Below are 26,416 nucleotides of genomic sequence, written 5' to 3' on the forward strand. Positions count from 1 at the left end.
AAAGGGCAGAATTGCCCTCAGCTGAGAGCCCTGTGTCTGCTTTCTGCTGCCTTTTAGCCTCTGGGGATGCACCTGCTGTTCTGGGCTGTGTGTGTTAAAGTTGTTGTTCAGTTAGAAAATAAAGGGAGCATATGACACGAGGGAAATGTGGCTGTGGTTTGCTGCAGTTCAGGTCACTGCCCAAAGCTATTGCTGCTTTTTGTCTCTGTGGAAATCCTCGTTCTTCTGGTCCTGGAAAAATCAAGCACAACTTGCTAGGGCTGGAAAGAAGCCTTTCTCAACATGTCCTTGTCCCCACGGGGCTAAGTGCTGAGGTGATGCACCCCCTTTGCTGGCACTGAGTGGGGGCTGAACCCCCTGAACTTGAGGCAGGAGGGAGCAAAGAAGGAAACCCAGGTTTCCAGCCCAGGACCAGCAGGGTCAGTCCCCTCAGGGGCTCCAGGGGCAGCCCCGTGATGCTGGATCATGTCATGACTGGGGCAGGTGCCACTTCAGAAGGCAATTTAAAAATCACAAAGTCGTTTTGGATGGAAAAGACCTGTAAGATCAAGTCCAGCTGTTAACCCAAGTCCATCAATAAACCATGTCCCCAAGCACCACATCTTTTAAATACCTGCAGGGATGGGGAGGGTGTGTCACTCCCTGCTGGGGCTGCCAGGTAGGAAATCCTGCACTGTTTTCTCTGACCATGCATTTGAAGGTCAAAACGTTTTAACTTTTGCAACTCTGGAGTGTTTTTCATGTAAAGGAAGATCATAATGGTGGTGTTCTCGGTGGGGGAGGCAGGCTGGTGGCGGGTTTTAAATTGCCTTCTATCTGTCTGTATGATTTTGGTGGAGGTGGGAATTGTACACAAGTGACCTGGTTTCTGTGAACACTTTCCTTTGGGGATGACTTTGAAATACGACAAGAGAGACTGTAAATCCATATTCTACAGGTGATTATGATAAAAAGACGTTTCATTTCCACAGGGAGGAGTAAGAAACAGTCAAACCCACTGCAGGCTGCAGTTCAGAGTGCCCATCCATCTTCATGGACAAACACTTCATCCCACCCTGGCTGCTTATTCTGTGCACAAGAGCTATCGAGCTTCTCTTTGATGCTATGAGAACGTGGCCAGATTGCTCCTCCACAAGGTTTATTCCCAGAGAAGCCAAAATAGAGCATTTTCAGGCTAAATTTCTTGTCACTTTTGGCAGCCAGGGAGACTTGTTCAGGACAAAACTCGGGTCTTTCCCCTGCAAACCTTTCCCTTGATTACAAAATAATATAGTTATTAAAGAAATGGCTGTGCTTCGGTTACTTTTTTCCTAAGATGAGCAATAATTTACAATTTTCTCCCACAAACACGTAAGATCTAAGCACTTTATTCTTCATTTCTTAAGGGCTTCAGAGAAACTTGGCTCGTGGAGCTGGTTGTTTGTGAAAAAAAACCCCGACACACCAGGTGTCTTGAGACGTTCTCCCTGATAGGGAGCGCACGCAATAGCGTGCCAACCGAAACCAGCTGTTAAAGACGATTTTAAACGTGTTTATTAAGCGTTTTTATCCCCGGGAGGACTCCGGCCATAAACTGCCATAGGCGCACCATAGAGAGCTGTGGCGAGAGCGGCTTAGCCGGAAGCGGAAGTGAGCGCAGTGGCGGCGGGCGCGCGAGAGCTTCCTGTCCGTGCGGAGCGCGGCGGGACCGCGGGCCTCGGGGCTGCCGGTGTCGCCATGGGGGACGATATGGACGTGATCCCGGAGCGGGAGATGAAGGTGAGGGGTGGGAGGAGAGCAGAGGGACGGCGAGGGCTCAGCTCGCCGCGCTGGGCGGTTGGTTGGGGCGGTGGGGGAGCTGGCAGGGCGGTTTGGCTCGGGCTGGCGGCGTTGGGGGGGCGGGGGGGGCTGACAGGGCCTGGTGGGTGGTGGGCTCGGGTCGTGAGGGGAACGGGGCTCGGGGAGGGCTTGGCCTGGGCTGTGGGGGGATAATAGGTGATGGGAGGGGCTTGGTTTGGGCCGTGGGGCTGACAGGCAGGTGTGGGGAGGTAATGGCCTTTGGGGGAGGCCTGGCGGGGTTTGTGAAGCGCCTGGGGGCTGCTTAGCAGGGTCTGGTGGCAGCCTGTGGGGTGAAAGAAGTAGCGGCTGCATCGCCGGTGAGGGAGGAGGGGCAGAACGTGAGAGTTGGAGGAAGCTTTTCTGGGGAAAGGAGGGGTGTGTTTCCGAGTCCTGCCAGCCCGCCTGGTGCTGGGGGTCCCCTGCTTTTGGGGACAACGAGTGTGGCTGTCTGCGGTGGGACAGCGTCAGTGGGAGCCTTGCTGTGTGGTGCCAGCCCAACACTGTGCCTCCCAGAGTGTTGCTGTGAGCCTTTATAAGCAGGGAGACGGGGGGGATGGATTCCTGAAACCCACTTGGATCTTTGTGCTTTCTGCTCAGGCACCTTCAAAGAGTTTGTTTTGTAGAAGTCCCCGAGTTCTTGCAGCCTTCTCAGGTTGCAGGAATGTACTTGCTCAGGGCTTTGGCAGTAATTTGGGAATAAAACTTAGATGCTTGGTTAAGTTACTGGTGTTAGATCTGGTGCTCCATTCCACAGCTGGCACCTTGGAAAGAGAGACTCATTCCTAAGGGGAGCCTCAGGTTTTGCATGGTGATGGTGCAGCTGCTGTTTCTTGATGCAGTTTGTGTTTCTGGAGTTTTTTATCTCTCACTTGGCTTTTCTCTTCCTCCTTTCACAAAAGGACAATGTCAATTATGAGAAAAATCAATGCAAAAAATGTCTGATTATACAAATTAATTAACGGGGGTGGCTGGAAGGAATAACTGTGTCTGTTGTGTGTGTCATAAATTACAGCAGCAAACAAAGATGCATCCAAGCAGGTGTGCACTCTGTAGCTTTGTGGCAACAAGTTCTGTTCCATCCTGCTGTGTCTCTGCTTTGTTTCCTTCTATTTCTTTTTTCTTGTGTATCCATTGGCTGGGTTTGGTATGTTCCTGTGAAGGTGAAATGTCCTGGACAGGTTCAGCTCCTGCAGGTTTTATGAACACAGGCTGGAAGAGAGATTCAGCCAATGGAAAGGATGTGGAGGGAGCTCAGTCCGTCTTAGGTGGGACAGAAATTGTGAGAGGGTGGGTGTGGACTTGGCTTTGGCAGGTGTTCTGCAGCTTTCCTGGAGAGGATTTTAAACTTCCTGTCTTAAGAGGAATGGAGATAAACTGTTCCTCTTGTCCAGCATGTGTACAGCTGCCTCCCAACTCTCTTACAACAGGATTTCCAGTTCAGAGCCCTGAAGAAGGTTCGTATCTTTGATGCTCCAGATGAGCTTCCCAAGGAGCGCTCCAGTCTCCTGGCAGTGTCCAACAAATATGGGCTGGTCTTTGCTGGGGGAGGAACCAGCCTGCAGATCTTTCACTCCAGAAATCTGCTCATGCAAAACCAACTGGGAGAAGATCCCAATAAAATTGGTAAGGCACCTTTTGCATCTCATGGTCTTTGCAGAGGCAGCTCTTAGGGGTGGTTGTGGTGTGGAGCTTCTGGTGCACTCCTTGTCGTGCTCCTTTGTGCATTTGAAATTACCACTTGGGTGGGAAGGCAGGAGCAATGCTTGCTGTGCCTCCAGCTGGAATGAGGTCCAGCTGTTGGGAACACATCACCAAGATACTCTGTGCCAGCTCCTCTCCTAGTGTCACTCAGGATGGGTCACCTGTGTTCAGTGAAGTTGCCTTTTCCTCATGGAGAATGTTCCCCTGTCCCTGCAGCCACAGTCTCAGTAGCTAGTCCTTGAGCTGTGAACCTGAGTGTTCATCAGGGATGTGTGAGGAGGGGGTCAGAGTCTCCCACTCTGAACAACTGCCCCACAAGGGAGGAAGCCATCAGTGTTCCACCACCTGAGTGCAAAATGGTTTCTGCTCCCCTGTGGTCCTTACTGACTGTACCACCTGAGGACTTTACGTGCATATGCAAGTAAAACCAAAAATCTGTCCTCTGATTTTTTTTCCCCCCAGCTTACTGAGGAAGGAAAGTGGAATTTTCACTGAACAGGAATTTGGCAGCTCGTGAGACTTTCTGGGCTGAGCTGGAGGGGTTTCCTGGCCCTTGGTTTATCTACCCATGAGCTTTGAGAGCTGCTGTCAGTAGGACTGGGTGATTCTTGCATTAACCTGTTCTCACATGGTTGCTTTGCAACTCCTTGTTATTTCAATTTGTCCCCTTCATTCTACCTTCCTTTCTTTCTGTGTTTGAAGTGGAGAATGTTCAGAGCACCTTGGTTCCCATGAAGTTTCCTGTGCAGCACCTGGCTCTGAGCTGTGATAACCTCACCCTGTCTGTCTGCATGAGCTCCAGCGAGATCGGCTCCTTCGTTGCCTTTTTTGACATCCGTACCTTCTTAAATCAGGTAAAGCCCCTGCCCAGTGGGTTGGGTTCCAAGTTACCGCAGGAAGAGAGACAAACCACTTTGGATTGTGACTTTAGGAGGACCTGGTTTTGTTCTCAGCCTCAACTGCCTCATGTATTTATCTTTCTTAAAAGGCAAAACAGCAGAAACGTGCATTTGCTTATCACAAGCTGGCCAAGGACTCTGGAAGTGCAGCGATGGTCAATGACCTGAAGTGGAACCCTGCTAGTCCTGCCATGGTGGCCATCTGCCTGTCTGATGGCAGCATCTCTGTCCTGCAGGTCACTGACTCTGTGAAGGTCTATGCTACCCTGCCTGCCTCGGTGGCTGTGACATCTGGTGAGTGCACAGAACCTCAGATACTGGAGAACAGAAGCAGATTGCTGGGTGTAAAAAGGCTGTTTGTCTGGGGAAGAGGTTTCTTTTTTAAAAAAAAAAAAGCAATCTTTGCAAAAAAGGGAAGGATTTAAACTCCCTGAGACTTGAAAATTGTGTTGCAATGGAACTGCTCTTCCCCAGCTGGCTGGGGGAGCTGCACTTGGTGAATTAGAGGCAGCTGTGCCCACTTGTGGTTTGTGCTGTCTGTTTTTTCCAAGGCACTATGCAAGTAAGAGTCATTACCTGCTGCTATTTGATCTGTGCAGTCCTGCTTTTTGTGGGACTGGATGACTCCCTGTTTGTTTCACTCAGATTCATGGCTTTTTTTTTTTTCCAGGGGAAAAAAGTTGTGGTTTTAATGTATTGGTCCTGCTTTTTTGGGGCCTTGTAACTTCAGTTTCTTAGTGCTAACAAAACTACCTTTTTTTTTTTTCCCTTAGTGTGTTGGAGCCCAAAGGGAAAACAACTGGCTGTGGGGAGGCAAAATGGCACTGTGGTGCAGTATCTGCCCGTGAGTATTGTTGCTAGGAAGGTCTCAGGTCTGATCACCAGTTTGCAATCTTTTTCTTTGCATCACAAGTGGAATTTAATCAGCTGGCACATGGGATGAGCCCTGTGAAGTTCAAGTGTATTAGACCAATACTGGGCTTAGTTGAAGCTTTGCACCTGCCACTGAAAATACCACATGATGGGTATTAAAGAGTGGGGGAGCTGCTCTAAACCAATTCTCTAGGCTTTCAGCAAAACTTGCAGTTAGCTTTGTTAGTTGGATTTTTCCTTATATTTTTCTGCTGTGTTTGCAGAATCTGCAGGAGAAGAAAGTGATCCCTTGTCCTCCCTTTTATGACTCGGACAATCCTGTTAAAGGTACATCTTTTTCTTGCTTTTTAACTTGTTTTCTCTTTTAATATGTTTTTCCTCATTCCTCCTCGTGTTGCTTTTAGTTTTAGCAGCTGTGTACTGCACTGGTTGTGTAATTACAGGGTGATTTTTATTTAGTATTTGGAAAAAAAATAATAATTACATGCTTTATTATAAAGTTGAAAAATTACCAGTTGGTCAGAGTCCTTGTCTATTTCTAGAGTGTTTTAAATATGCATTTTTAAAGCTATTTTTTCCTCACCAATGTGATAGACAGGACTGTCACAAGTAATCTTCCTTTAGCATGAAGATTCCTGAATATAAATCTCATTCTCAAATTTTTGTGAGGTTCACTTTATCATTTTGAATCTTCAGTGCAATGTCAGAGCAGTAAGTTGACAAAAACAAAAGTACTTCATTTGGATATGCCCAAACTTCATCCATATTTGGAAATGCTCCTGTTATCTGGCCTGTGATATTGACGAGCAAATCTACACTTTGTTTTGGTTTGTGTTTGAAATTTTTGGGGTCAGATTATTTTCCCCCTAATGATACTGAAGTTCTGCAGGCAGATCATTGATGATCTTTCTCTTGGTAGTTTGGAAGTTAGTCATTCCCTGTTTGCTTCTGATTTGCTTTAGTGTGCTGTGCACAGCTAAAATCAAGATACAAGGAAGCACCATTCTGAGTGTTTCTGGCTGAGGAATTTGTTCCCTTCTCTTTCAGTTTTGGATGTGCTGTGGATTGGCACATATGTCTTCACTATTGTCTATGCAGCAGCTGATGGGACACTGGAAACCCCTCCAGAGGTGGTTATTGCCATACTACCTGTAAGTGCCAGCAAGTCACAACAACAGAAGTGTTTGTTGCTTGTTTTTTTACTTACGTGTTACAATGACAAGTTGCTTTTGTTATTTGTGTTGGCATCATGTAGAATTCAGGTTTGGTACCTCTGTAAATCATGGTCTTGAGGGGAATTGAGTGAAGGAAGTAGCAGCCACTTGAAAATCAATATGTGACATGTTCTCTGCTGAGATCAAATTATGAGCTGAAGGCTTTTAGCCTCTGAAGAAAACCTTACCTGATATAGTCTTGACTTTTTGGTTTTTTTGCTTTGTTTTTTTAGGTTAGGGGGATATTTAGGCCTGATGATGTATTTATTATCAGGTTATTTGTTGTTAGGGGGCTGTGAAATCTAAACTCCTTGGTAACCTCTACTTTTGTCCCTTTATCTTTTGGAGAAGGGTTTTGGTTTGTTTGCTTTGGTTTTGGTTTCTCAGGTGGTCTCAGGATTCCTGGCAATATGTGGCAATGATTACTGTACCCTGATGCAGTCATATTTCTGGGACATGACTTGATTTGTGCATTGGAAGGTAAATTACCAATGTTGGTTTTACAGAAGAAGGAAGAGAAGCGACCAGAGAAGTTTGTGAATTTCATGGAGCCTTGCTATGGGAGCTGCACAGAGAGACAGCATCACTACTTCCTCAACTATGTTGAGGAATGGTGAGTGGCAGGAATCATGGCAAAGTTTTTCCCTTCTTGTGAAGCACTGAGTGGTCAGTGCTTCTCAGTGTGTTGAGTTCCTCACTTTTGTAAACTGGATAATACCTGGATATGGGGAAAATGGATAAAAGGCAAAGCTTGACCTTTTAACCTCTCTTAATTGTGTACCTGTGTGAAGAAGCTGCTCCTAACTGATTTGGACTGACATTATTTATGATGATATGGTGGCTGTCAGATCATTAGTTGGGAAAGGTTCTCAACCCCTGATGATTAATTTTAAAGAAAAAAAATGTTCTACAATGGTGTAGTAAATCATGTTTCCTTCATCTTGGGAAGAAAAGTCAGTTTCATGTTGTTATAAATGTATTCCTGGTCATGAATTTGTATAGATTACAATGAATTGTGGAGCTGGGGACCTTGCTGTGAATTGTCATGTTGATTTTAACCTATTTGTGTCCATGCTTACAGGGATTTAGTTCTGGCAGCTTCAGCAGCTTCCACAGAAGTCAGCATTCTTGCCAGGCAAGGGGATCAGGTAATATTTTTGTTCCTGTTGCATTTTTGCATGTGTACTTCCTCTTCCTCAAAAGATCTAAGCAAGACTAACCTATGTAAGACCTGAAATGCAGTATATTTTTAAAAAAAACACCCCAAAACCAAACAAAAAAACTTTAATTTTACATCTGAGTTGTACAGAATCAAAAGCTAACTATAATTCCTACATGAACAAAAGATATAAAGACACAAAAGAGAGAGGAGAAAGCAGTAACAAAATTCTGTGAATCAAGTACCAGAAGTCTATTTTTCATTATTCACTTGGCAGTCTCAAAATTTGGTCAGGCTCATTAAAATCAAGTGATTTATGTGAGGTCACCAGTTGAAGTTAAACATGGAAACTGACTTCAGCTCTGACATGCAGTGATGTGTGAGAAGTCCCACACAAACCTGTTAAGGGCCCTTATACTTCTGGCATTTGTTAATCTTGCTAGTTTAAGATGCTCTAGGGTTTTTTGTAGTCTTTTAACAGTAGTGAGCTAGAGTTCTGAGGAAGGCTGATGACAGGAAAGCTGCAGTCAAAATAATAATCTTCCTTTTTGCAGAACTGGGAATCGTGGGTTTTGGAGGACTCCAGCAGGGCAGAACTTCCAGTGACAGATAAGAGTGATGACACTCTACCTGTTGGTGTGGCTGTGGACTACACCAGCAACATGCCTATCCCCATCAGTAAGTGTCAGCCTTTCATCTGGAATAGTGCAATAACAGCAAGATGGTCTTTGAGGGGCAGCCTGGTGCTCAGGGGTCTAGGAAATGGTTCTGAAAGGGAGACTGACATGGAGAATCCATCCTGCCTTTCCATAAAAGCCCACAGTACATGTGGGCTTGGTTCTGTGGAGGGATTCAAATGGCAGTGCAAGGTACAGTTCTTCCTCAAAGCTTTCAGTGGCCTGGGGTACTGCACTAACAGACATGGCAAGGAAAGGACCTGAGTGGTGTCTGTGTTTCACAGAGCTGGGATGTAATAGTGAGTTTAAAGGAGTCCTGTTCTGACACTGGGACCTTCAGGCTGCCTGGGAGGTTTTCTTTGGACTGGTAGGTTATGTCATTTTGCAGAACTCTTTGATATATGAAGCACATTTACATGAATCTAAAGGGAAAGTGGGTTAGTTTCAAAGCCAGAAAAAGCAAAGATCATGGAGGTGAATGCATAGGTTTTAGTTCTGCATTAACACACAGGGCCTGTACTGACTGAATCCTGCTGTGCTCTACATCTAGCCAGTGGTTATTGCTGTACCTTCTGTGCTGCCTGAAGGCTCTTCAAAGTACCTTGTCAGAGCTTGAAGCTGAAGGTACATCTGAGCAATTGTGCTGTACCTTAGTGAATTCTGAATAGTCTCCCTTGAAGCCCGGAGACAGATGGAAGTAAAGATGCCCTCAGGCAGAGGGGAAGGTGTTGCAGTCAGGAGTTCCTGAGGAGCACAGGAGGGTGCCGATTAACTGAGAACTTCACTTGAGTGAAAACCTGCAGTAGGAAATTGAGGTCATACTTTATCCTTGAATGCAAAATTGAATTTGAAGTGTTTTCGCTGTTAATCTATACAGTAATTGGATTAAGGAATCTGTGACAGGTCTTTTAAAAAGTCAGGTTGTGCTGCCTTAGAGTTTTGGGAAAGTTTTTTTGGAGAGGCTTTTTACTGACATGTTCTCTGTGTTCTCACAGAGTGCAATCAGTGTTGTTCTGGCTGCACATTAATTGGCTTTGCAGTTCACTGTAAGTTTGGATTGCAGAAAATCCTCTCACTTGCCTTGGAGCTTGTTCCCATGTGGAAACTGCCTTTCCCAAACATGCTTTTCCTGAAGAACCAATAGGTAGAGACACATGGCCATCCACTGCACTGCTCAACAACCAAAGGACTGTGATTTTAGCACACTTTTCCTGCTTCCTAGATTTGTTGGGATTTTTTGTTTAATTAAGCACAGATAAATGATTACAGAATTTTTTTTTTAGAAATACAGAGAGTGGTTTGGGGCCTTTAACTGTGCTGAGGATATTTCAACTGAAGCAGACTCTAGGCTCAAGGCTGCAGCTGCACCAAATGCAAGTGTTTTGTATCAGGTTCAGATCATCAGGATATTTGTTTGATGTTGGCTTTCTTTAAAGTGGAAAAGCTTCCTATCTAGCAATTCTCTTTTGTGCTTTGTGTATGTCAATATAAATGAAGTGACAGGACCCAATGGAGTATGGGGATTGCTGGAAGGCACAGGGGGTTCAAGGAAGGAGCAGCATATAGGTGGGGAAAAAAAGGACTACTTCAAAATATGAAAAGGCTTGGAACAGAAATTCGTGGTTGAAAGTTGGGCTTTGTCATTCAGGAGATGGCATTTGGTTGTCAAAATAACCCTTCATCTATGAATTTATAAAACATGAAGTCAGGAGTAGGAAGGAATAAAGAAGGCTGAAAAAAGACCTGTGTATTCATGGAGAAGCAAAGGAACAAAGATGTAAGTGAAAGCAATAAGGGAGACACATAAGAAATGTGCTAAGCAAGTCACATGAAGGTGCCAGTAGAAACAGAACAGGAAACTCTGGCTGCAGGACTTATATATGTGGTCTCCTACAGGTGAGGAAAAGACCCTACCTCCAGCTCCAGTCCTGCTCTTGCTCTCCACGGATGGTGTGCTCTGCCCCTTCTACATGATCAACCAGAACCCAGGGGTCAGATCCCTTATTGTGACCCCAGAGCCATTGCTGATAGTGGGGGAGAAAGTTCCAAAGTCAGCAGGTAAGTGCTCCAGTGGGTGAGGGCCACACTTGGATCTGTGTCATCTTCATCTGTCAGTTTGGTATTCACATGGATGGGGCCACAGAAAATACTGTTTTTTTCTTTTCGGTGATAATGAGGAGCAGTTCTTGGATGTGTTGTGCTCCCAGGGCTCTTCTGTCTTTTTCATATCAGTGTGAAATTATCTAGTCCAGTTCTTTCTGTGGGATCTCAAGCACTTTGCAGACTGTGCACTTGGACTCTCCTGTGCAGTCAACCTTTGGGGAACAGAGCCAAAGCAATTCTAGGAGGCACTTTGCCTGGGTTTGGGTGTATGCCTGGAACTGCAGCAGTGACTGCAGTCTGTGCCTGGGGACAAGGACCAAGCACTGTGCAGACCCTCTGCATGCTGCAGAGGTGATGGTTTTCTGTTGGGTATTTTGCCATGGGAGGCCACGATGTGAACTAAGGCTTTTGGCTGCAGCAAAAGCTTAATGAAACAATAGCTTTCTGCAACGCTGAAAACTGTGTTAGCAGTTGAAGAGTAGTAGTTTTATCTGAGTTCTACATGTGCTGCCATATGTAGTGTGAGGAAAGCAGTTCCCTGTGCTGGGGCAGGCAGGTGAGCTGGTTGTTGTTGCTGTCTGCATGCATGTAATAATAATTGCAAACCCATGGTTTTCTTCCCTAAGCCCAAATTAGTTTCTCCTTCCCCAAACAGAGTGCTTCTGTTTGGCAGCCTGCCTCTCTGCAGCACTGGCTGGCTTGTGTGCTGACAGCCTGGCTTATTTGGGATGGCAGGAACCTCATCAGAATCAGTGAAGGAAGGTGAAGCCTATTCACAGGAAATTTCAGACAACATTAATTTAGACAGACTGTCATATTGATCATGGCTTGGACTTAGTTTCTGTATCACTTCCTGGGTTTGGGGACTGGAAACCCAGCTCTGCCATCTCTCTTCCTCACTGTTCTGTCTGTCCAGTGAGCAAGATAATGCTGAACTGTCCCTATAAAAAACATTTGGCCTTGCAATACCTTCTGCCATCAGTCAGTGCAGCTGAATGAGTTTCTTCCTTCCCCGTTTGTCTTTGCAGGAAGTACAGCCACGACTCCAACCACTCCCCCAACTTCTTTAAAGCCTGACCCGGTACCAGGTGTTGCTCCTCCTGCGCCTGCCTCAAGCCAGCCTCCTGCAGGGGGTGGAGCAGCTGCTTTTTCCTTTGTAACTCCAACAGTGAAGATGCCTGGCACTACCAGCAGTGATCCTCCACCTTACCCCTTTGCCACTGACACCTCCAAGCAAGCCCAGGCTCCCAGTCTGACTGCAGCAACAACGTTCTCTTTCTCCTCTTCTCCTAAGGCACCCATGACTCCTGCTCCTTCTGTAGGCACTGCTACAGCCACTGCCACCTCCTTTTCATTTGGAGCCATGAACTTTAAACCAGCTGTAGACAGCTCACCTGGGTCATCACCCTCCACAACACCTGCTACACAAAAGTCATCTTTCGCCCCTTCAGCTTCTTCAGTCAAAGTGAACCTCAATGAGAAGTAAATAGATACAACAGTGAATGCAGTGGTTGGATAGTTGTTAAATTGCTTGTTAAATGGACAGTGTGTGGTAGTTCTGGCTTTTTGCCCTGACAGCTGTTCCCCAAGCTCCCAACAAAGCACTGAGGAAGCCTCTCTTTATCCAAGACATAGCCATCTTGGCTGTGAAAACCCTCAGTGCTTCTCATGCTAGAGGTTATGTCCCTGGCCAAAATACTAGTCAGGGGACAGTGCCAAAAATTAGACCAATAATTTGCCAAATTGCCAGAGACTTGGTTTTTTCATGTCTTTGCTTTGTAGACATCAAGTTTTAATTCCATGCCTTGGTTTGATGCAAATTGATTAAAGACTGTTGGGGAGGACTGGGATTTGAAATCCAGTATGCCTAGGACTGGTTTAGTGTGGTAGTGATAGCACAGGTTTCTGTGACTGTTGAAGGTTCTTTACCCTGACCTAAAGAGTAATTTGCAGAGCTGAGAGGAACCTGTATCCACAGCTGATGGATTTTCTACTTCTGTGTTCAGTGGAAAGGATGCCAGACCTTTTGGTTTTGTTCTTAAACAGATGCTTGGCCCCTGAACACAGGATCTGAATTCTTCCAAGCCTGTTTGTGCCAACTGGAAGAAAACTAATATTGATTAGAAACTATGTAAAATGGAGTTCAGTGATGAATGTTCTCAGATTTCATGTACCCACTCTTCCCTTCAACTCCTGAGAGACTTTCTCTCTCTTGTTTTTAGAAAGAATGGTTTAAAACACAGAGCTCTGTTAATTGGAGCTGCTTTCTGTGGAGAGCAATTTCCATATAAATGCATCTTAAGAAATTTGTGATGGTTCAAATGATTATTTTTTAATTAGGAAAAATCTTTACTACACCAGGATCTGATGACAGTTCTTACGGCTTTTTAAATTTGATACTTTGTGTATATGGCAAATTATATGCTTGTGAATTGGCTGAACACTTAATTTGGCTGCCTTGAGGACCTGAGTTTGCAGATGAGTGGAAGTTCATACCCTCTTCCAGAATTTCTGGTTTGAGTCTTGCTGCAGGGATGGCACTCAGCTCAGGTCTGCTGTAGCTGGTGCTTTGGTTCATAGTGATGAGGTGCATTTTGAAACAGGGTGGTACTTCTTGCTGACATTTGGCTTTTGCTCACTGGGTGGGTCTATGGTAGCAATCTTTGTGGTATTCAGAAATTACCCTGATGGCTCCTTCCCACTGTCTCCAGAAGCTACACTTGTAACTTTGTACCTGGAGCTTGAGTGGTTGCTGACGCCAGAGGATGTTAATGCATTAGAACTTAGTGCTTCATTTTGGATGGAAGGAAACAGCCAGGACCAGTTCAGAGCCGAAAGGTGTTCTGCTTTCTCTTGCAGGTTCACAGCTGTAGACACCTCTTCTCCCACTAGCAGCACTGCTCAATGCACTTCCCCAATGTTTTCCTTCTCATCCACTTCAAAACCTGGTTCTGGAGGTCCCCTGAGCCAGCCCACACCCCTCGCAGCCTCTCCTCCCACACCACTGAAGCCTTCAACCCCTGTGCCCGCCACAGGTAGGAATCTGCTGCAAATTATTGGGAATAATGCACTACAAAGAATGCTCTAAAAGTTTTAGGACATATTGAGCTTCATTTGGCTTCTTTCTTCTCCCTTCTTATGTTTCCTGCTGTGTTTCCTGGTGCAGCAGATCTCCTGATTTGCACACTAATGATGTGACAGACTTAGTACTGAAGCTGAGAAGTTTATCCATTTGTGCACTTTGTTCCCCAGAGAGCCATATGTGAAATGAATATATTCAGCTGCTTCAGTTCATCCAGAAGTTCTGGCATTTTCAGTGCTCTGCAGCACAGCTCTGATTATGAATGTTTCTGGGCAATCACAGAGATTATGCCCTGTCCTGCATCTGGAGTGGCTAGAGCTCAAAATGGTTAAAGGCACATTTGAATTAGATAGCATTCAGTTGTTAGCAGAATAATATTCCATCTGTCAAATGATTGTGTGACTGAGGGTCTTGAGGTCCTTCAGGAGTGGGGCAGCCAGATAATTAGAGTGACAGTTGTGACCCTCAGTAGAGAAGTTGAGTGGGAGTGAAACAGCACCTTAGGAAAGTGTGTTCTTGCACAGGGGCTTGTCCCATTATTGCTTTTGGATTTGACAGCAATGATGATGGTTGTGTCTGAGCACAACCTGTTTTCTCAAGCTTTGTATAAGTTCATAAATTAATGTTCCTCTCTTTAAATTCCAGTGGCACGTCCTGCTCAAAATATACCTTCAACTTCTTTACTGCAGAAGACAGCCAAAATCACCCCTTCTGCAGCAAAGCCAGGCTCTACTCAGGTAATGGGAATGTGAGTAGATTCTTTAGAGGATGGATGTATTTACATGGCCTGTGAATTGCTTAGAATTCATTGGACTGGATGACTGTTCCTAGGTCAAAGAATTAGTTAACTTTTGACATTAAAATAGTAGCAAATCAGTAGGACTGAAACTCTGGTCTCTGCCTATCTTTAAAGAGGTGTTTGATATGTGTTGTCATGATCAGCTTTGTAGAAACTGATTTCTTGTGTTGTTACAGAAATAGGGTTTCACAGCTTTCCTAGCTAATAAGCAGTCAAGAGGTGCCGTGACTGTTTATTGAGACACCAAGTTTGTTGGATATTAAAATCAAAGCAGTAAAACAGAGCAACACATAAATAAATTCCTTTGCTTTCAGGAAGCTTTAGCCATGTTATCTCCAGCCAGTCTGCAATCCTACTTCAAACGTGCACACACCAGTCATAGTTTTCTGTGGAACTTAAGGCAGTTGTCTCCCTGGTGACTGGTGTCTGAATGGAGTTTCTAACAGCAGGCTCTTTTGATATTCTAAGCTCCCTGTTGCTAAGGATATATCCCTAATATTGGTTTTGGGGTTGGATTTTTGTTTTTTTCAGGGCAAATCTGCACTCTCCAGCACAGCTTTAGAGAAACCAGCTCACCAGTGGAAGGATTCAGACCCTGTCATAGCAGGAATCAGAGAGGAGGTGAGATCTTTTCTTCATTTTGGAAGCTGTGAGACCACTGTATAGGTACACAGGCACTTATTTTCAGTTCACCTGTGTTCTGATGGTGTCTGTCAGTAGTTCAGGAATCAGAATGGTATTTTTTTTCCCAAGATAATCAGGCTGGTTTGTAACTGCTGTTTGTATCCTATTCAGTCATCTTTAGTTTCAGTCACTGTGCTGGAAAACTTGAGTATTCTTTCCTGTTAATGTTCAAGAAGAATTTCCTGCTTTGGCTGCAAAGCAACAGTTGTTTATGGTGTAGTAGAAACATTATCCAAGAGCTGTGAGACTTGTTCCAGACCCTGCTATGTGTTAGTGGCTGCACTTTCTTCTGCTTGACTTTGTAGATTGCACATTTTCAAAAGGAGATGGAAGAGCTGAAGGCCCGGACTTCCAAAGCCTGTTTCCAAGTGGGTACTCCCGAGGAGATGAAGATGTTGCAAAGTGAGTCAGATGATCTTCACACCTTCCTCTTGGAAATTAAAGAGACAACAGAGGTGAGCAGAGAATCTCCAAGCTGTTTAACTCCTCGGCAATGAATGTTCCTACTTACCATGCTATAGCTGAGCTGATGTAGATGGAACATCTGACTCTGCTGCTTTAATTTGGGGTGACATCTGCATTTATGATTTCAGGCAGACAATTGCAGAAACCCCTGTGCTAGAGATGGCAATGAAAAAATGTTACTTTGAACCTTGTCCCATCTGTTTTATTTCTTTTTGCAGTCACTTCATGGAGATATTAGTATTCTGAAGACAACCTTGCTGGAGGGATTTGCAGGGGTAGAAGAGGCCAGAGAACAGAACGAACGGAATCACAGCTCGGGGTATTTACACTTGCTGTATAAGAAACCTTTGGATCCCAAGAGTGAAGCACAGCTTCAGGTATGAAGCGTGTCAGCCAACTTCTAATCAGGAGTTTTAAATAAAATTGAGGCTCGGTGTGCAAGTTACCAGTATTTTCTGCCTTAGGTGTTTGCTGTTTCAACATAGTGTACTAACAGTGTGATGAGTTTTGTTTTCCAGGAGTTTGCAAGATATACTGCAAATCCTTTCCTAACACTCCTCTGTTGCCATTTGCAGTGAAGGGAAGTAGTTCACTTGAGATCCAAGTCTATTCCAAGCTTAGAATGTGGCTCTTGACATCCTGTTCCTTCTCAGCCTGTAGTGTTTGCTCAGGCATTTAAGTTATAAGAACCTTTTTTTTTTTCCCCTCACCACTCTGTAGAAGAGTTCTTGGAATTATTTTTATCTTCAGCAAGTGCCTTATGGAACAAGTTGATGATTTATTATGACTTCCAGAATTGTGTGGTTAATTTCATGGATGGCAGAGCAAAAAGCTAAATGATATTCTAAAAGCTGGGACACAGAGGGAAATAACCAGCAGTATATAAAGAGGCTTTCAAAAACATGAAAGAAACTAGGGGTGAAGCACTCTTTGTTACTGCTCTGGTGATGAGAGAGCTATTTAACCCTGAGCAAAATAGAGTGAATGTGCCCTACAAATGATACTTGCTGCACTGATAAGTTCCCCTTGAGAAGTTTAACTAGGAGGCTGAAGACATAAATGAATGTCATCTTTCTTACAGTAGATACCAAGAGCACACACACAGAATTACTAGAAATCAGCTGACATAAATTAGTTTCTTTAGGCCTGGTCTCTGATCTTCGCGTGGATTCACAGTCTTAATTGTACATCTGCTTTGATGTTCATTGTGTCTCTGTGACTTCAGAGATGATAATCTTGAAATGCTTGTTTCACTAGTCTAGAGAGAGGATCAGGAGGAAAGAATAACAGAGTGGGAAACAAGTGGAAGTGGATTGGGATGTAAGGAGAGAGCTTTCAGGTCAACTTTCTGAAAGTTTATGAGAAGACAACTGTAGTCTGACTGCCTCTTAAATTGTGTTCAGTCTATATCATCCCCCTTCTCCTGGGTGAGAACTCACTTGGTCAGCTCTTTCAATGAAGTATTAAAATGAAATTAATTCCTTGCCATACTGTGAAAGTTGTGAGCATTTGTGAATGCTTTTGTGAATCAGTCTGTGAGTGCTGGTATCCTAGGGCCACGTGTGCAGTCTGCAAAGCTCTGGTTGGTGGATGTTTCAGTATTGTAAAATAGCAGCAAATTACTCCTCTTCTGAAAATGGGGTTTGAAGTAAGGGGTTTTTTTGTATAATGTCTGATGTTTGTAAAACCTTTTCTGTAAAGACCTGGCAATGTTTTGCAAACTTTATGGAAAGTATTATTTCAAGTTGAGAGCTGGGATAAATTATCTAAGGCCTGTGGATACCCTCTTAATAATTAGATTTTCACTGTATTGGGTTCTGTTGTTCTGATTAAACTGAAACGTGGGAAAGTGCTGCATGGTGTAGACTGAAGGAGCACAAAGGGTCTTCAGCTTCTTCACCTGAAATTGAGATCAATTTTTGAAGCAAATGAAAAGCTGATTTTATCCTGCATGGTAGGAAATTCGACGCTTGCACCAGTATGTGAAGTTTGCTGTTCAGGATGTGAATGATGTCCTGGATTTGGAGTGGGATCAACATCTGGAACAGAAGAGAAAACAGAAGTAAGTCACTGACACTGAAATACAGAACAACTGCAAGGAATGGGGGAGTGGAACAGGCTTTTGTCTCTAAATCAACAGCTTTTTTCTATCAGTTTAATCTTTTTCAAGTGGTTTTAGGAATAAAGCTTGACTCAGAGGCCTGGTGGGAGCTGTAGGTTCAGACTGTTTTGCCTTCATACATGTTACAAGCTTGCTGCATCTCTGTGTGCAGTGTAAATATTGCTTATAAAAGTAAAATAAGCTTTGTGGAATCCAAATGCATCTATTGGTGGTAGCTTATGAAACCTTTCTAATAAAATATCTGGAAGTAAATGAGCTAAATGAATAAACTTGCAGTGTATCCAACGGAGAAATATGCATCTGAGGTAAACTGAACTGCTTTGATGTTCAAACCAAACCATGTTTGACCTCATGGAGTTTAAGTAGCTAGAATCACTAAGCTACTTAGTGCAGATCTATAAGAATGGTCCTTATTCCTGTCCCTTGATCTGATGTCTTAAGGCGTTTGATAGTTCCTGAGCGAGAGACCTTGTTCAACACCCTGGCTAATAACAGGGAAATAATCAATCAGCAGAGGAAGAGACTAAATCAGCTCGTGAACAGCCTGCAGCAGCTCCAACTGTATAATCAGACATCCCAGTGGAGTGTTCCCAGTGACACATCTCTCAGTGCTGAAAGGTATGTGAAGCATGAGTTCCTCTCTTGTCCCCAGCAGTGTGCAAGGGTGCATCCTACAAAGAACACTGATTTGTGGATGTGGTATGGGAGGGCAGGATGTCCTCAACATTATGCAAAGTTGTACTAAACCAAGTAATACAGAAGCTCATTAGTTATGTTTTGTGACACTGATGCTTATCAGAAATTTCCCCTAAAAGTTACTTTTTTTAAAATAGTAAACAGGGTAATAGAAGCTCCAGGCTGAGGTGCTGCTGGTTGTCTGAGTTCAGGGGAAGAAGTGAATGGCTCTCAAAGTTTCCAGATTAAAGATGTGTTTGTTCAAATAGGGCAGTAGTGAAAGGAGCCAGTTGTCCTTCTAGATAAGCTAATGGTTCTAGTGGCTTCTTTGGCTCCCTTTTGTTCCTGATTTGGTTGGTTTCTTTCTGCTGATCATGATTTTTCACTGCTCTGCCTTGTCCTAGTTTTGATAGTGACCTTGAAAGTCTGCGCAATGCCTTGATGAAAACTACCTTGGAATCACATGCCAAACCTCTGCCTAAAGTACCTGGTAATTTATTCTTTCCTCCTGGCATTCACACCATCGTTGTGAATGGCTTTTTTTTTTTTTTGACTTGCAGTTTGATTATAGACTAATAACTGTCTTTGTTTTTTCAGCTAAATTATCCCCCGTGAAACAGGCACAGTTGAGGAATTTTCTAGCTAAGAGGAAAACTCCACCAGTTAGATCTACTGCTCCAGGTAAATCTTTAGTTTCCATGGAGGTCTGAAGTGCTTTTGGGGTGACTTACCTGCTGTGGGAATCAGTCCTGAAGTTAGATTTTGACTCCTCAGCTCCTGCTTCTCATTTTCTGTTGCCCCATCTACTCTCAGTAAGAATTTCCTTCAGTTACAATCTTGTTGAAGGCTGCATTTCCTGGCAGTTGAGAAGTCAGGTCCTATCAGTGCAGGCTTGAAACCAGCTAGTGGAAGAGCATCCTAAAATAGGGTGTCTCTGTCTTGGCTGTTAGGCTGGATTCTTCCCTCAGCTTGACACACACACGTGATTTTATTTGATGTTGCAGCAAGTTTGTCCCGATCTGCCTTCTTGTCCACAAGATATTATGAAGATTTGGATGAAGTCAGTTCAACATCCTCAGTTTCCCAGTCACTGGAGAATGAGGACTCACAGGCAGTGGACCAGGAAGAAGAGGTTGCTCCAGTCCAAGTCCCACGTCATGCTCCTGTGGTCCGTACTCCCTCTGTCCAGCCCGGTTTGGTGGCTCAGTCTCCACCCTTTGGGAAGCAGCACATCACCCTGGGTACTTTGTGTGAGTAGTTTTTGCAGTGTTTCTCCTGTTCTGCACGTGTTCTTGTCACTACCTTTAACAGCTGTATCCATTGCCAGTGCTTCTGGTCCTGCATAAATGAGATTGCAGCAAACAGATGTACATTGCCAGCTTTCCAGAAGCAGTTGCCAGAGTGGCCTTGGAACCTCGTGAACTTCAGCTTAAAGTGCAAAACTACCTTGACTCATTGACTGTGTTTTCAGATAGCCTGTTTCTTTTAGATAGTACTGACCACAGGTAGCACTGTTTCCCTTAATAATTTGCTTGAAATGCATGCTATTATTTCTTAAAGTGATGCCCAAAGACCAGGAAACTGAAGTACTACTGCATTTGGTTAGTTTGGCCAAGGTTAGGAGTTCTGAGCCCAGTGAGTCACAGGAAGAGCTGTATTTGCATACACTCCATTTTCCTTGTACGAGAGGGTTTCTTTTCCATCTCTGTAGCCAGAGAGAAAGTAAGGTGTCAGCAGAAGTGTCTGTAGCAGCAAACTGAAAGTCATCTAATGCATTGAAATGGCAGCTATTGAGACTTGCTTGCCAAATTCATTGGGCTGCACAGAAACTGCCAGGAACAGATTGTGTTGATTGTTTAAAAGGCCTGCGTGTCAGTCTTGTCAGAAGGAAGCTGTGTGCTTACAGGAACTGTAGTTCAGCAAAGGCTTTCATGTCTCCCTGATTTGTAGAGCTAGAGTGAACTTGTAATATTTTTTTGTTTTTCAGTGCCTATGTCTTCAAACAGAATCATACCACAGGGGGCAGACAGCACAATGCTTGCAACAAAGACTGTGAAACACGGGGCCCCTGCTCCCACTGTCACCGTTCCAGCACCACAAGCAGCTGCTGCTGCAGCTCTGAGGAGGCAGATGGCTAACCAGTCCCCAGGTAATAGGATGGCTGATGGCACGAGTGACCTCTGGGCAGCTGAATGTGGCTTTCACAGGAATTTAGTGCTCTCAGAGGAGAAGATCATCAAGCAAAATGTGACACAGATCTGTGTTTGTTGCACCTCTGAGCTATCCAGTGTTTGTCTTGCTTCTCCTAAGCTAGCTGCACAAAACGCCTGACAAACTCCCACCTCGGGTTTCTTTGTATCCCTTCTCATCTGTGCAGTGGCAGAAATGTCAGTGACTCAGGAGATCCTGGAATGGCAATTGATCTGTGTGCAAGAAACTGTTGGAGAACAGGGAAGGGTGTCACTGGCCTGTATTCATTGGCATTCATTGTTAGCTATGAAGTTAAAGCTCTGAATTGTCAAACAATTTTAATATTGAGAAGTTAAAGATGAACTGTTGAGTTAAGCCTTGTAAGGAGATGTTGACAACTCTCCTGAATTGTCAGGAGACAGGTTCCCCAAATTAAATTTTGCTTGCATGGTTTTAGCCATTTCTCTGTGCTTCCTCAGCACTGCAGTGTCAGTCCAGAAAAGAAAGAGAATTCAGCTACTGGTAGAAGAATTGGATCAGCTTATGTTCCTTGTCCAAGGAAAATGTAAGTGCAGAAAGAGGATCAGTAACAGGAACTCTGGCAGAGGTGTAACTACACAGGTAATTTTTGTCACCCTGAAATGATACAATGTAGGTGAGGGAAAGTTTATAAGAATAATTAGATTTGGTCAGCTGACAAGGAAAAATGTAACATCTAGAAAGCTGTCCACTACTTTGGTGTCTGTATTGGAGGCTGAGATACCAAACGTTTTGGGCCAGAAACACCACAGGCCTTCTAGAAACATGGATTTCTTCTGGAGTTGCACCCAGGCACTATACTGAATGAAGTGCTTCATATGGAGATGATCTTTACCTTTTTTCCTTTTGTGTTTTTTTTGTTATTCCCTCCCCTTAAAGCTGTGAGCACCTCCTTGACTGAGTCAACTCTGAAGAACGTTCCTCAGGTGGTGAATGTGCGAGAGCTCAAGACTGGTGCATTGACTCCAGCTGTCTCTGCAGTAATAGGGTGAGTGGATGGATGCTCCTCTTCTTTTTAGTAATCTTTGGTAGTACTTGCAATGGAGCACATCTGCCAGGGGGGAGCAGTAGTAGTATTATCTTACATCGTTTGACTGTATAAGACCTGGAGTGGATGCATTTAGAGAAGAGTACTGGGTCTGTGGAATGAAAGGATGAAATACTTTCTTTCCAGGTCATTCAAGGATTTGCTAATGGCTTGTCCTGAACAAACCATGAGACTGGTATTAACCTCCTTCTCCATTAGTCTGTGAAATGCGTTTTAGTGCATCCTCTTCTTTTGGGGTTCAGTGGTTTCATTGCTAATATGTACTTTGCATCTGGTACCTTTCCAGTCACTACCTCTCTTCTTCCTCTTTCTGTGGGGAACTGCACCCCTCTGTTACTGGAGTGGGGTCTGTAGCCTTAAGCTGTCCAGATGTTACTCCTTCTACTTGGTCATCTGTTACAGAGGAAACCTCTGGAGTTATTCCTCATCTGTCTGTTCCCAGATTCACCCCCTGAGGGAGAGACAACTGTGCTCTGGCTTTATCTGGAAACTTGGCTCATATTTTTTGACATCAGAATTTTGACTGAAGGGTTTGTGTGTCAAGAGGGGCTGATCTCTTATGAAAAATACAGAACTGCAAGACTGTGTTCCTCATGAGGAAATGATGAATGTTGTCTTCTGGTATTTAGCCTTGGATTTATTAAGATTTCTCATGAGTTAGCTGTAACACTTGGCTTTCCTATTTCTCTGCCTCCTACAGACAACAGCCAGCTCAGCTCATTCCAGAGATTTCTGTCTTATCACCAGGCTCTGTCACCAGCCACAGAACTAGTCCTTTTCCCTGTCATCATAATGACCTTGAAACTGTCCTTCCTTGAAGTTCCTACTCTTGCTTAAGACCAAGATAATGAATGCATGGTCATTTTTGGGCTGGGGAGGCAAGGGCACTACTGAAAAATATGAGGAAAGTTGGACTTACTGCATAAAGCAGGATAAACTCCCCATGTACATCTGATAATAAGTCCTCATGGAGCTGCAAGTGCTTTATCCATGTAACTGGGGGCTGTAGATGCAGCTCCTAGAACTTCTGCCTTTCATACATGTGTGTACTCCCCACTGTCAAAGAAAAAAGGTGAAATTCCTTTGATGCAGCTTTTCAAAAAGGGAACAGAGTCTTACAGGGCTGCTACTCAGCTGCTGACCTTGACATTTACTGCATGGTTTCTTCTGCTTTTTAATTGGGAAATAGTTGGGGAACTTCATACTATTTTATTTTCTCCAAAAATTTATTAACTTAAAATTTATCAAGTCTTCTGGAAGTAAAATTTGCAAACAGCTGTGCTTGGGAAATCTTGCTTAAAGCAGGGTTGTGAGCAGGAAGGGTTGTCCATCCTTTGTTTCACTAGAACTGTGAAATAAGTAAAGAATACTGGCTGCACATAGACAAAGACATGAGCAAGCAATATGGTTCTGAGATTGGTTTTCACTTGAACTGTAGTTAAAGACCTGTCTTACTTTCAAGTAGTTTTAAACTGGCAGTATTGATTGATCTCTCTAATTTATAGAGCACCAGCTAGCTTGATATCTTGAAGGCTTTTTAGTCTTATTTTATAGCTGACCTCATAAAAATGTACTTTCCAAAAATTCTACCCAAATGAACCATGCCTGCCTGTCAGATTCAGCACTAAAAGGAAGAGCATCCACCCAGCAAAGTTAATTCATTGGTCTTTGCTACTTCAGACATCCTGGCTCTCTCCTGCTGCCACAGCACACTCTTCAGGCTGTTAAGCAGTAATGATTTTCAGCTGGTATCAGTTGTTCAGTGGCCTGTGGCTGGGTGTGCTGGTGGTCCCAAGCCAGTTACTCATACCTAGCTTTCAGTGCAACAAAAGCCCTCTTTCCACAACTGAAGTGAAAACCATCATTTTCAGAGCTGTGGGTCAAGTGATCTTAAGACTTTTTTGAGGAGAAGGTCGCTTTTGAGGAGAAGGTCCCACCCTATCATGAATCTCACAGACCTTCCATTGTTTTCTTCTTTTTTCAGGGTTCCTATGAACTGGAAATTTACAACTTCCCCTTCCCAATACAGATTCTTTCCAGTGCTAATCTGGAATATTCCTTCTTTGCTTGACTTTTGCTCTGGGCAGAGAGCAAATCCAGGCCATGCAATGTAGAGAGAGAAAGCTGGCCTTTGCCAGCAAGAGAATGCAATTAGTGTTGAATTTAAGCTTCTGAGAGCTGCTGGTATTGGCCATTTAAGCTGCTGAACCTGGTGAGCCACAAACCTGAGGAGATCCTAAAACTGGAGGGTTGTTCCCAGGTTATGGTGACTTGGTGTGCTAATGGCCATGTAGGTAGGATGCCTCCCCCCAGAAGCAGCTGCTGTGCTGCAGCAGTTGTCTGTGGGCTCTGACATACAGTTAGTTTCATGGTCAAAAAATTCCTAAACCTATAATATAGAATATAGGTTAATTTTACCACAGTTCTTGTCATGGCTTCTTTAATGTTTATACTACATTTCAAAGCCATGAAGTCCTTCCCCCCTCCAGCTTTGTCTCTTGCTCAGAATTTGAGTGTTTCATGTAAGTGTCTGAGCTCCACACTATAAAGGAAGCTTCTTAAACTTGTTATCCACTAGGCATAAAATTGTAATCTCCTTACCTGCTGACTTTTCATCAACTCCCTGTACAATAGAAAGGCCTGACTCTTGAGAGAGAGGAGTGTGTGAAGACTTGATCGTTTAAGTCTAGAGCTTTAAACACATTTGCAGAGTTCCTTTGTTAAATGTGGCTGATTCATTTAAGAGGTTTATTCCCTAATCAGATTTGTTCATTTGGAGTTGTGTGTGGAATCCTGAATAACTGTGGATGTGCAAGACTTCTGGAAGCTGTGCTTTTTGAGAGGCAAGGAAATCTTCTCTTAGACTAGTCATTCATGTAACATTTCAATTTTTCTTTTTCCAGATCATCTGTACCTCACTCTGCAGCCCAGGCAGTCCACCAAGTTTTAGCAACTGTTGCTACTAATCAAGCTAAACAGGTATCTTGATACAGACCCCTTTCCTCATTAAATACTGTACCTGGGCATGCTCAGCACACTTTAGAGGTTTAGTTGTTGGTGAATAGGTCATCTAAAAATACCTTTTCACAGCTTGTCCTGCATTCTTGGCAAACCATTTATTTATCTGTGACCTCGACAGTGTGAGGCCAGGCCTGTCTTTGTTATGTCTTGCCTTTCCTCTCTTTTGAAGACTTGCAGCATTAAGTGTTGCAACTAATAACAAAATGTAGTAGCTAAATACACCTAAATTTCACCCTCCCAAAAAGTGCCTGGCAAACAAGGGAGAGAGTATTTACCTACCCTGTTACTCCAATGAAAATATTTCTCATTGGTCAACAAGCTGCTAGGCTTTATGTCCATACATCAAAAACCACACAGCAGTCTTTGTCCTCTGGAATCACTGAGCTGTTGCCCATACAGGTTTACTGGCCTCTGCAAGAGACATGTTAAAGAAGTTGAATATTGACCCTGTATTTAAGTGTCAAGACACTTAAGTGGGCCCATGATTGAAGGCAATTCCAAGTGTTTCAACTACCTCTGGCAGTTTGTTCTTAAGGCATTGCATGACTGTGATAACACCAGAGCAGGGTCAAAAGGACCTGTGTTAATGGGCAGACTGCACTGACCTGAAGTGTTTTTTGTTTTTAGACACCTCTAACAAGCTCTCACAAGGGACAGACTCCACCTTCCTCTGTGTGTGCACCCTGTCCAGTGGCATCTACAGCTGGTCCAACATCATCTGGCAACAAAATCTCAGGTAAGTTGTCTTTGGAGGAGCTGGAAATAAGACCTGGGTGTCTCTTGCCACTTGTCAGGGTGCATGATCCAGAAAATGAAGACACTGATGAAAAAATATCTGCCCCAGTGAGAAGCTGCTGTGCCAGTCTTGAGGGAGAGAATTTGAAAGTACAGAAGAGCAAGAGAGGGGTTTTGTGTACAGCCCTACCTTTGGTCTGTGTGCCTGCATCCCAAGTTCGGTGGTACAATTCCCAGGGCAAAGTGGATTCTGAATGTATAAATAACCCTTAACCAAAATCTGCTGTGGTTTGACAGCAAATCAAGAGCAGACATCTTTGCTGGTTCATTTTTAAAACAAAAAGTTGTTGTGTTTTTGCGGGGAAGTGATTGCATCCTGAGGGAACAGGAATAGTTTTTCGATACTCTGGTGTCTGACTGGAGTATTTCTCTCGAGGGGCTGCAGCACCCCAGGGCTACCTGAGCTGCCTTGAAATGAGCTGCTCAGGTACTGGGGCTGTTGAGCCCTGGGCTGTATGACCCATTTCAAAGCCAGTTTAGATACTGTGGTCTGTTGCATGTAGCTTGGAAGCTTCTAAGGAAAGGATTGCTCAGTTTGCATCATTCAGTGCAAACAGGGGAACACTTAGGGAAGGAAGGAATTGATTTTTAATGTATATTAGATAATAATGTTTGCATTGGACATGGTTTTATAAGCCTCTTGCATAAATGTCTGAAATCCATCTCTGTTGCTTTTCTGCCTCTAATCCATGGATGTAGGTTGCCTCTTAGCCAGGGGTAAGAAGCAGTAAAAATAGCTAGGAATCATACTTGACTTTGCAAATGCTTATTAAATTTTGGTTTATTGAAAATGTCAGCTCCTGAACTTGATAGCACTTTCTTTTTATTTCAAACCTGTTTTGATAGGTTAATGAGAGATTTTACCAAGGATTTCTTGGTTATTTTTTTGTTGTTTTTATTGTCAGTAGTGATACCTGTCTTTGCTTTAATCAGATATGTTATTGCCTTAGATCTTTGAAATAATTTTTGTGTTCTCTGATGTTGTGGCAGTAGCAGGAGTGTTTCTGTGCCCAAATACCAGACCTGGCATAAGGGGCTAAAAAGCTTTGTTT

The 26,416-nt window shown here is 43.8% G+C and overlaps 1 protein-coding gene across 3 annotated transcripts in view; it reads left to right on the top strand.

The window, feature by feature from the left end:
- Positions 1-1,665: 1,665 nt before the first annotated feature.
- NUP214 (nucleoporin 214) overlaps positions 1,666-26,416 on the top strand; it is a 41,738-nt gene continuing 16,987 nt past the window's right edge. For 2 of the 3 annotated variants that reach the window (XM_051636584.1, XM_051636585.1), the window contains exons 1-26: positions 1,666-1,758; positions 3,246-3,441; positions 4,222-4,373; positions 4,508-4,712; positions 5,192-5,262; positions 5,555-5,618; positions 6,339-6,442; positions 7,012-7,118; positions 7,587-7,653; positions 8,219-8,342; positions 10,238-10,399; positions 11,473-11,926; positions 13,304-13,479; positions 14,172-14,263; positions 14,857-14,946; positions 15,315-15,464; positions 15,693-15,851; positions 17,433-17,536; positions 18,038-18,214; positions 18,676-18,761; positions 18,869-18,952; positions 19,276-19,521; positions 20,259-20,420; positions 21,380-21,488; positions 24,452-24,527; positions 25,197-25,305. In XM_051636584.1, the coding sequence (XP_051492544.1) occupies positions 1,717-1,758; positions 3,246-3,441; positions 4,222-4,373; positions 4,508-4,712; positions 5,192-5,262; positions 5,555-5,618; positions 6,339-6,442; positions 7,012-7,118; positions 7,587-7,653; positions 8,219-8,342; positions 10,238-10,399; positions 11,473-11,926; positions 13,304-13,479; positions 14,172-14,263; positions 14,857-14,946; positions 15,315-15,464; positions 15,693-15,851; positions 17,433-17,536; positions 18,038-18,214; positions 18,676-18,761; positions 18,869-18,952; positions 19,276-19,521; positions 20,259-20,420; positions 21,380-21,488; positions 24,452-24,527; positions 25,197-25,305 (3,568 nt within the window). In that variant the 5' untranslated portion in view covers positions 1,666-1,716. The remainder of the gene's footprint in view (positions 1,759-3,245; positions 3,442-4,221; positions 4,374-4,507; positions 4,713-5,191; positions 5,263-5,554; positions 5,619-6,338; positions 6,443-7,011; positions 7,119-7,586; positions 7,654-8,218; positions 8,343-10,237; positions 10,400-11,472; positions 11,927-13,303; positions 13,480-14,171; positions 14,264-14,856; positions 14,947-15,314; positions 15,465-15,692; positions 15,852-17,432; positions 17,537-18,037; positions 18,215-18,675; positions 18,762-18,868; positions 18,953-19,275; positions 19,522-20,258; positions 20,421-21,379; positions 21,489-24,451; positions 24,528-25,196; positions 25,306-26,416) is intronic. The other variant, XM_051636586.1, reaches the window with a different exon arrangement.

The sequence above is a fragment of the Apus apus genome, chromosome 19, assembly GCF_020740795.1.
Source record: "Apus apus isolate bApuApu2 chromosome 19, bApuApu2.pri.cur, whole genome shotgun sequence".
Classification (NCBI taxonomy): Eukaryota; Metazoa; Chordata; class Aves; order Apodiformes; family Apodidae; genus Apus; species Apus apus.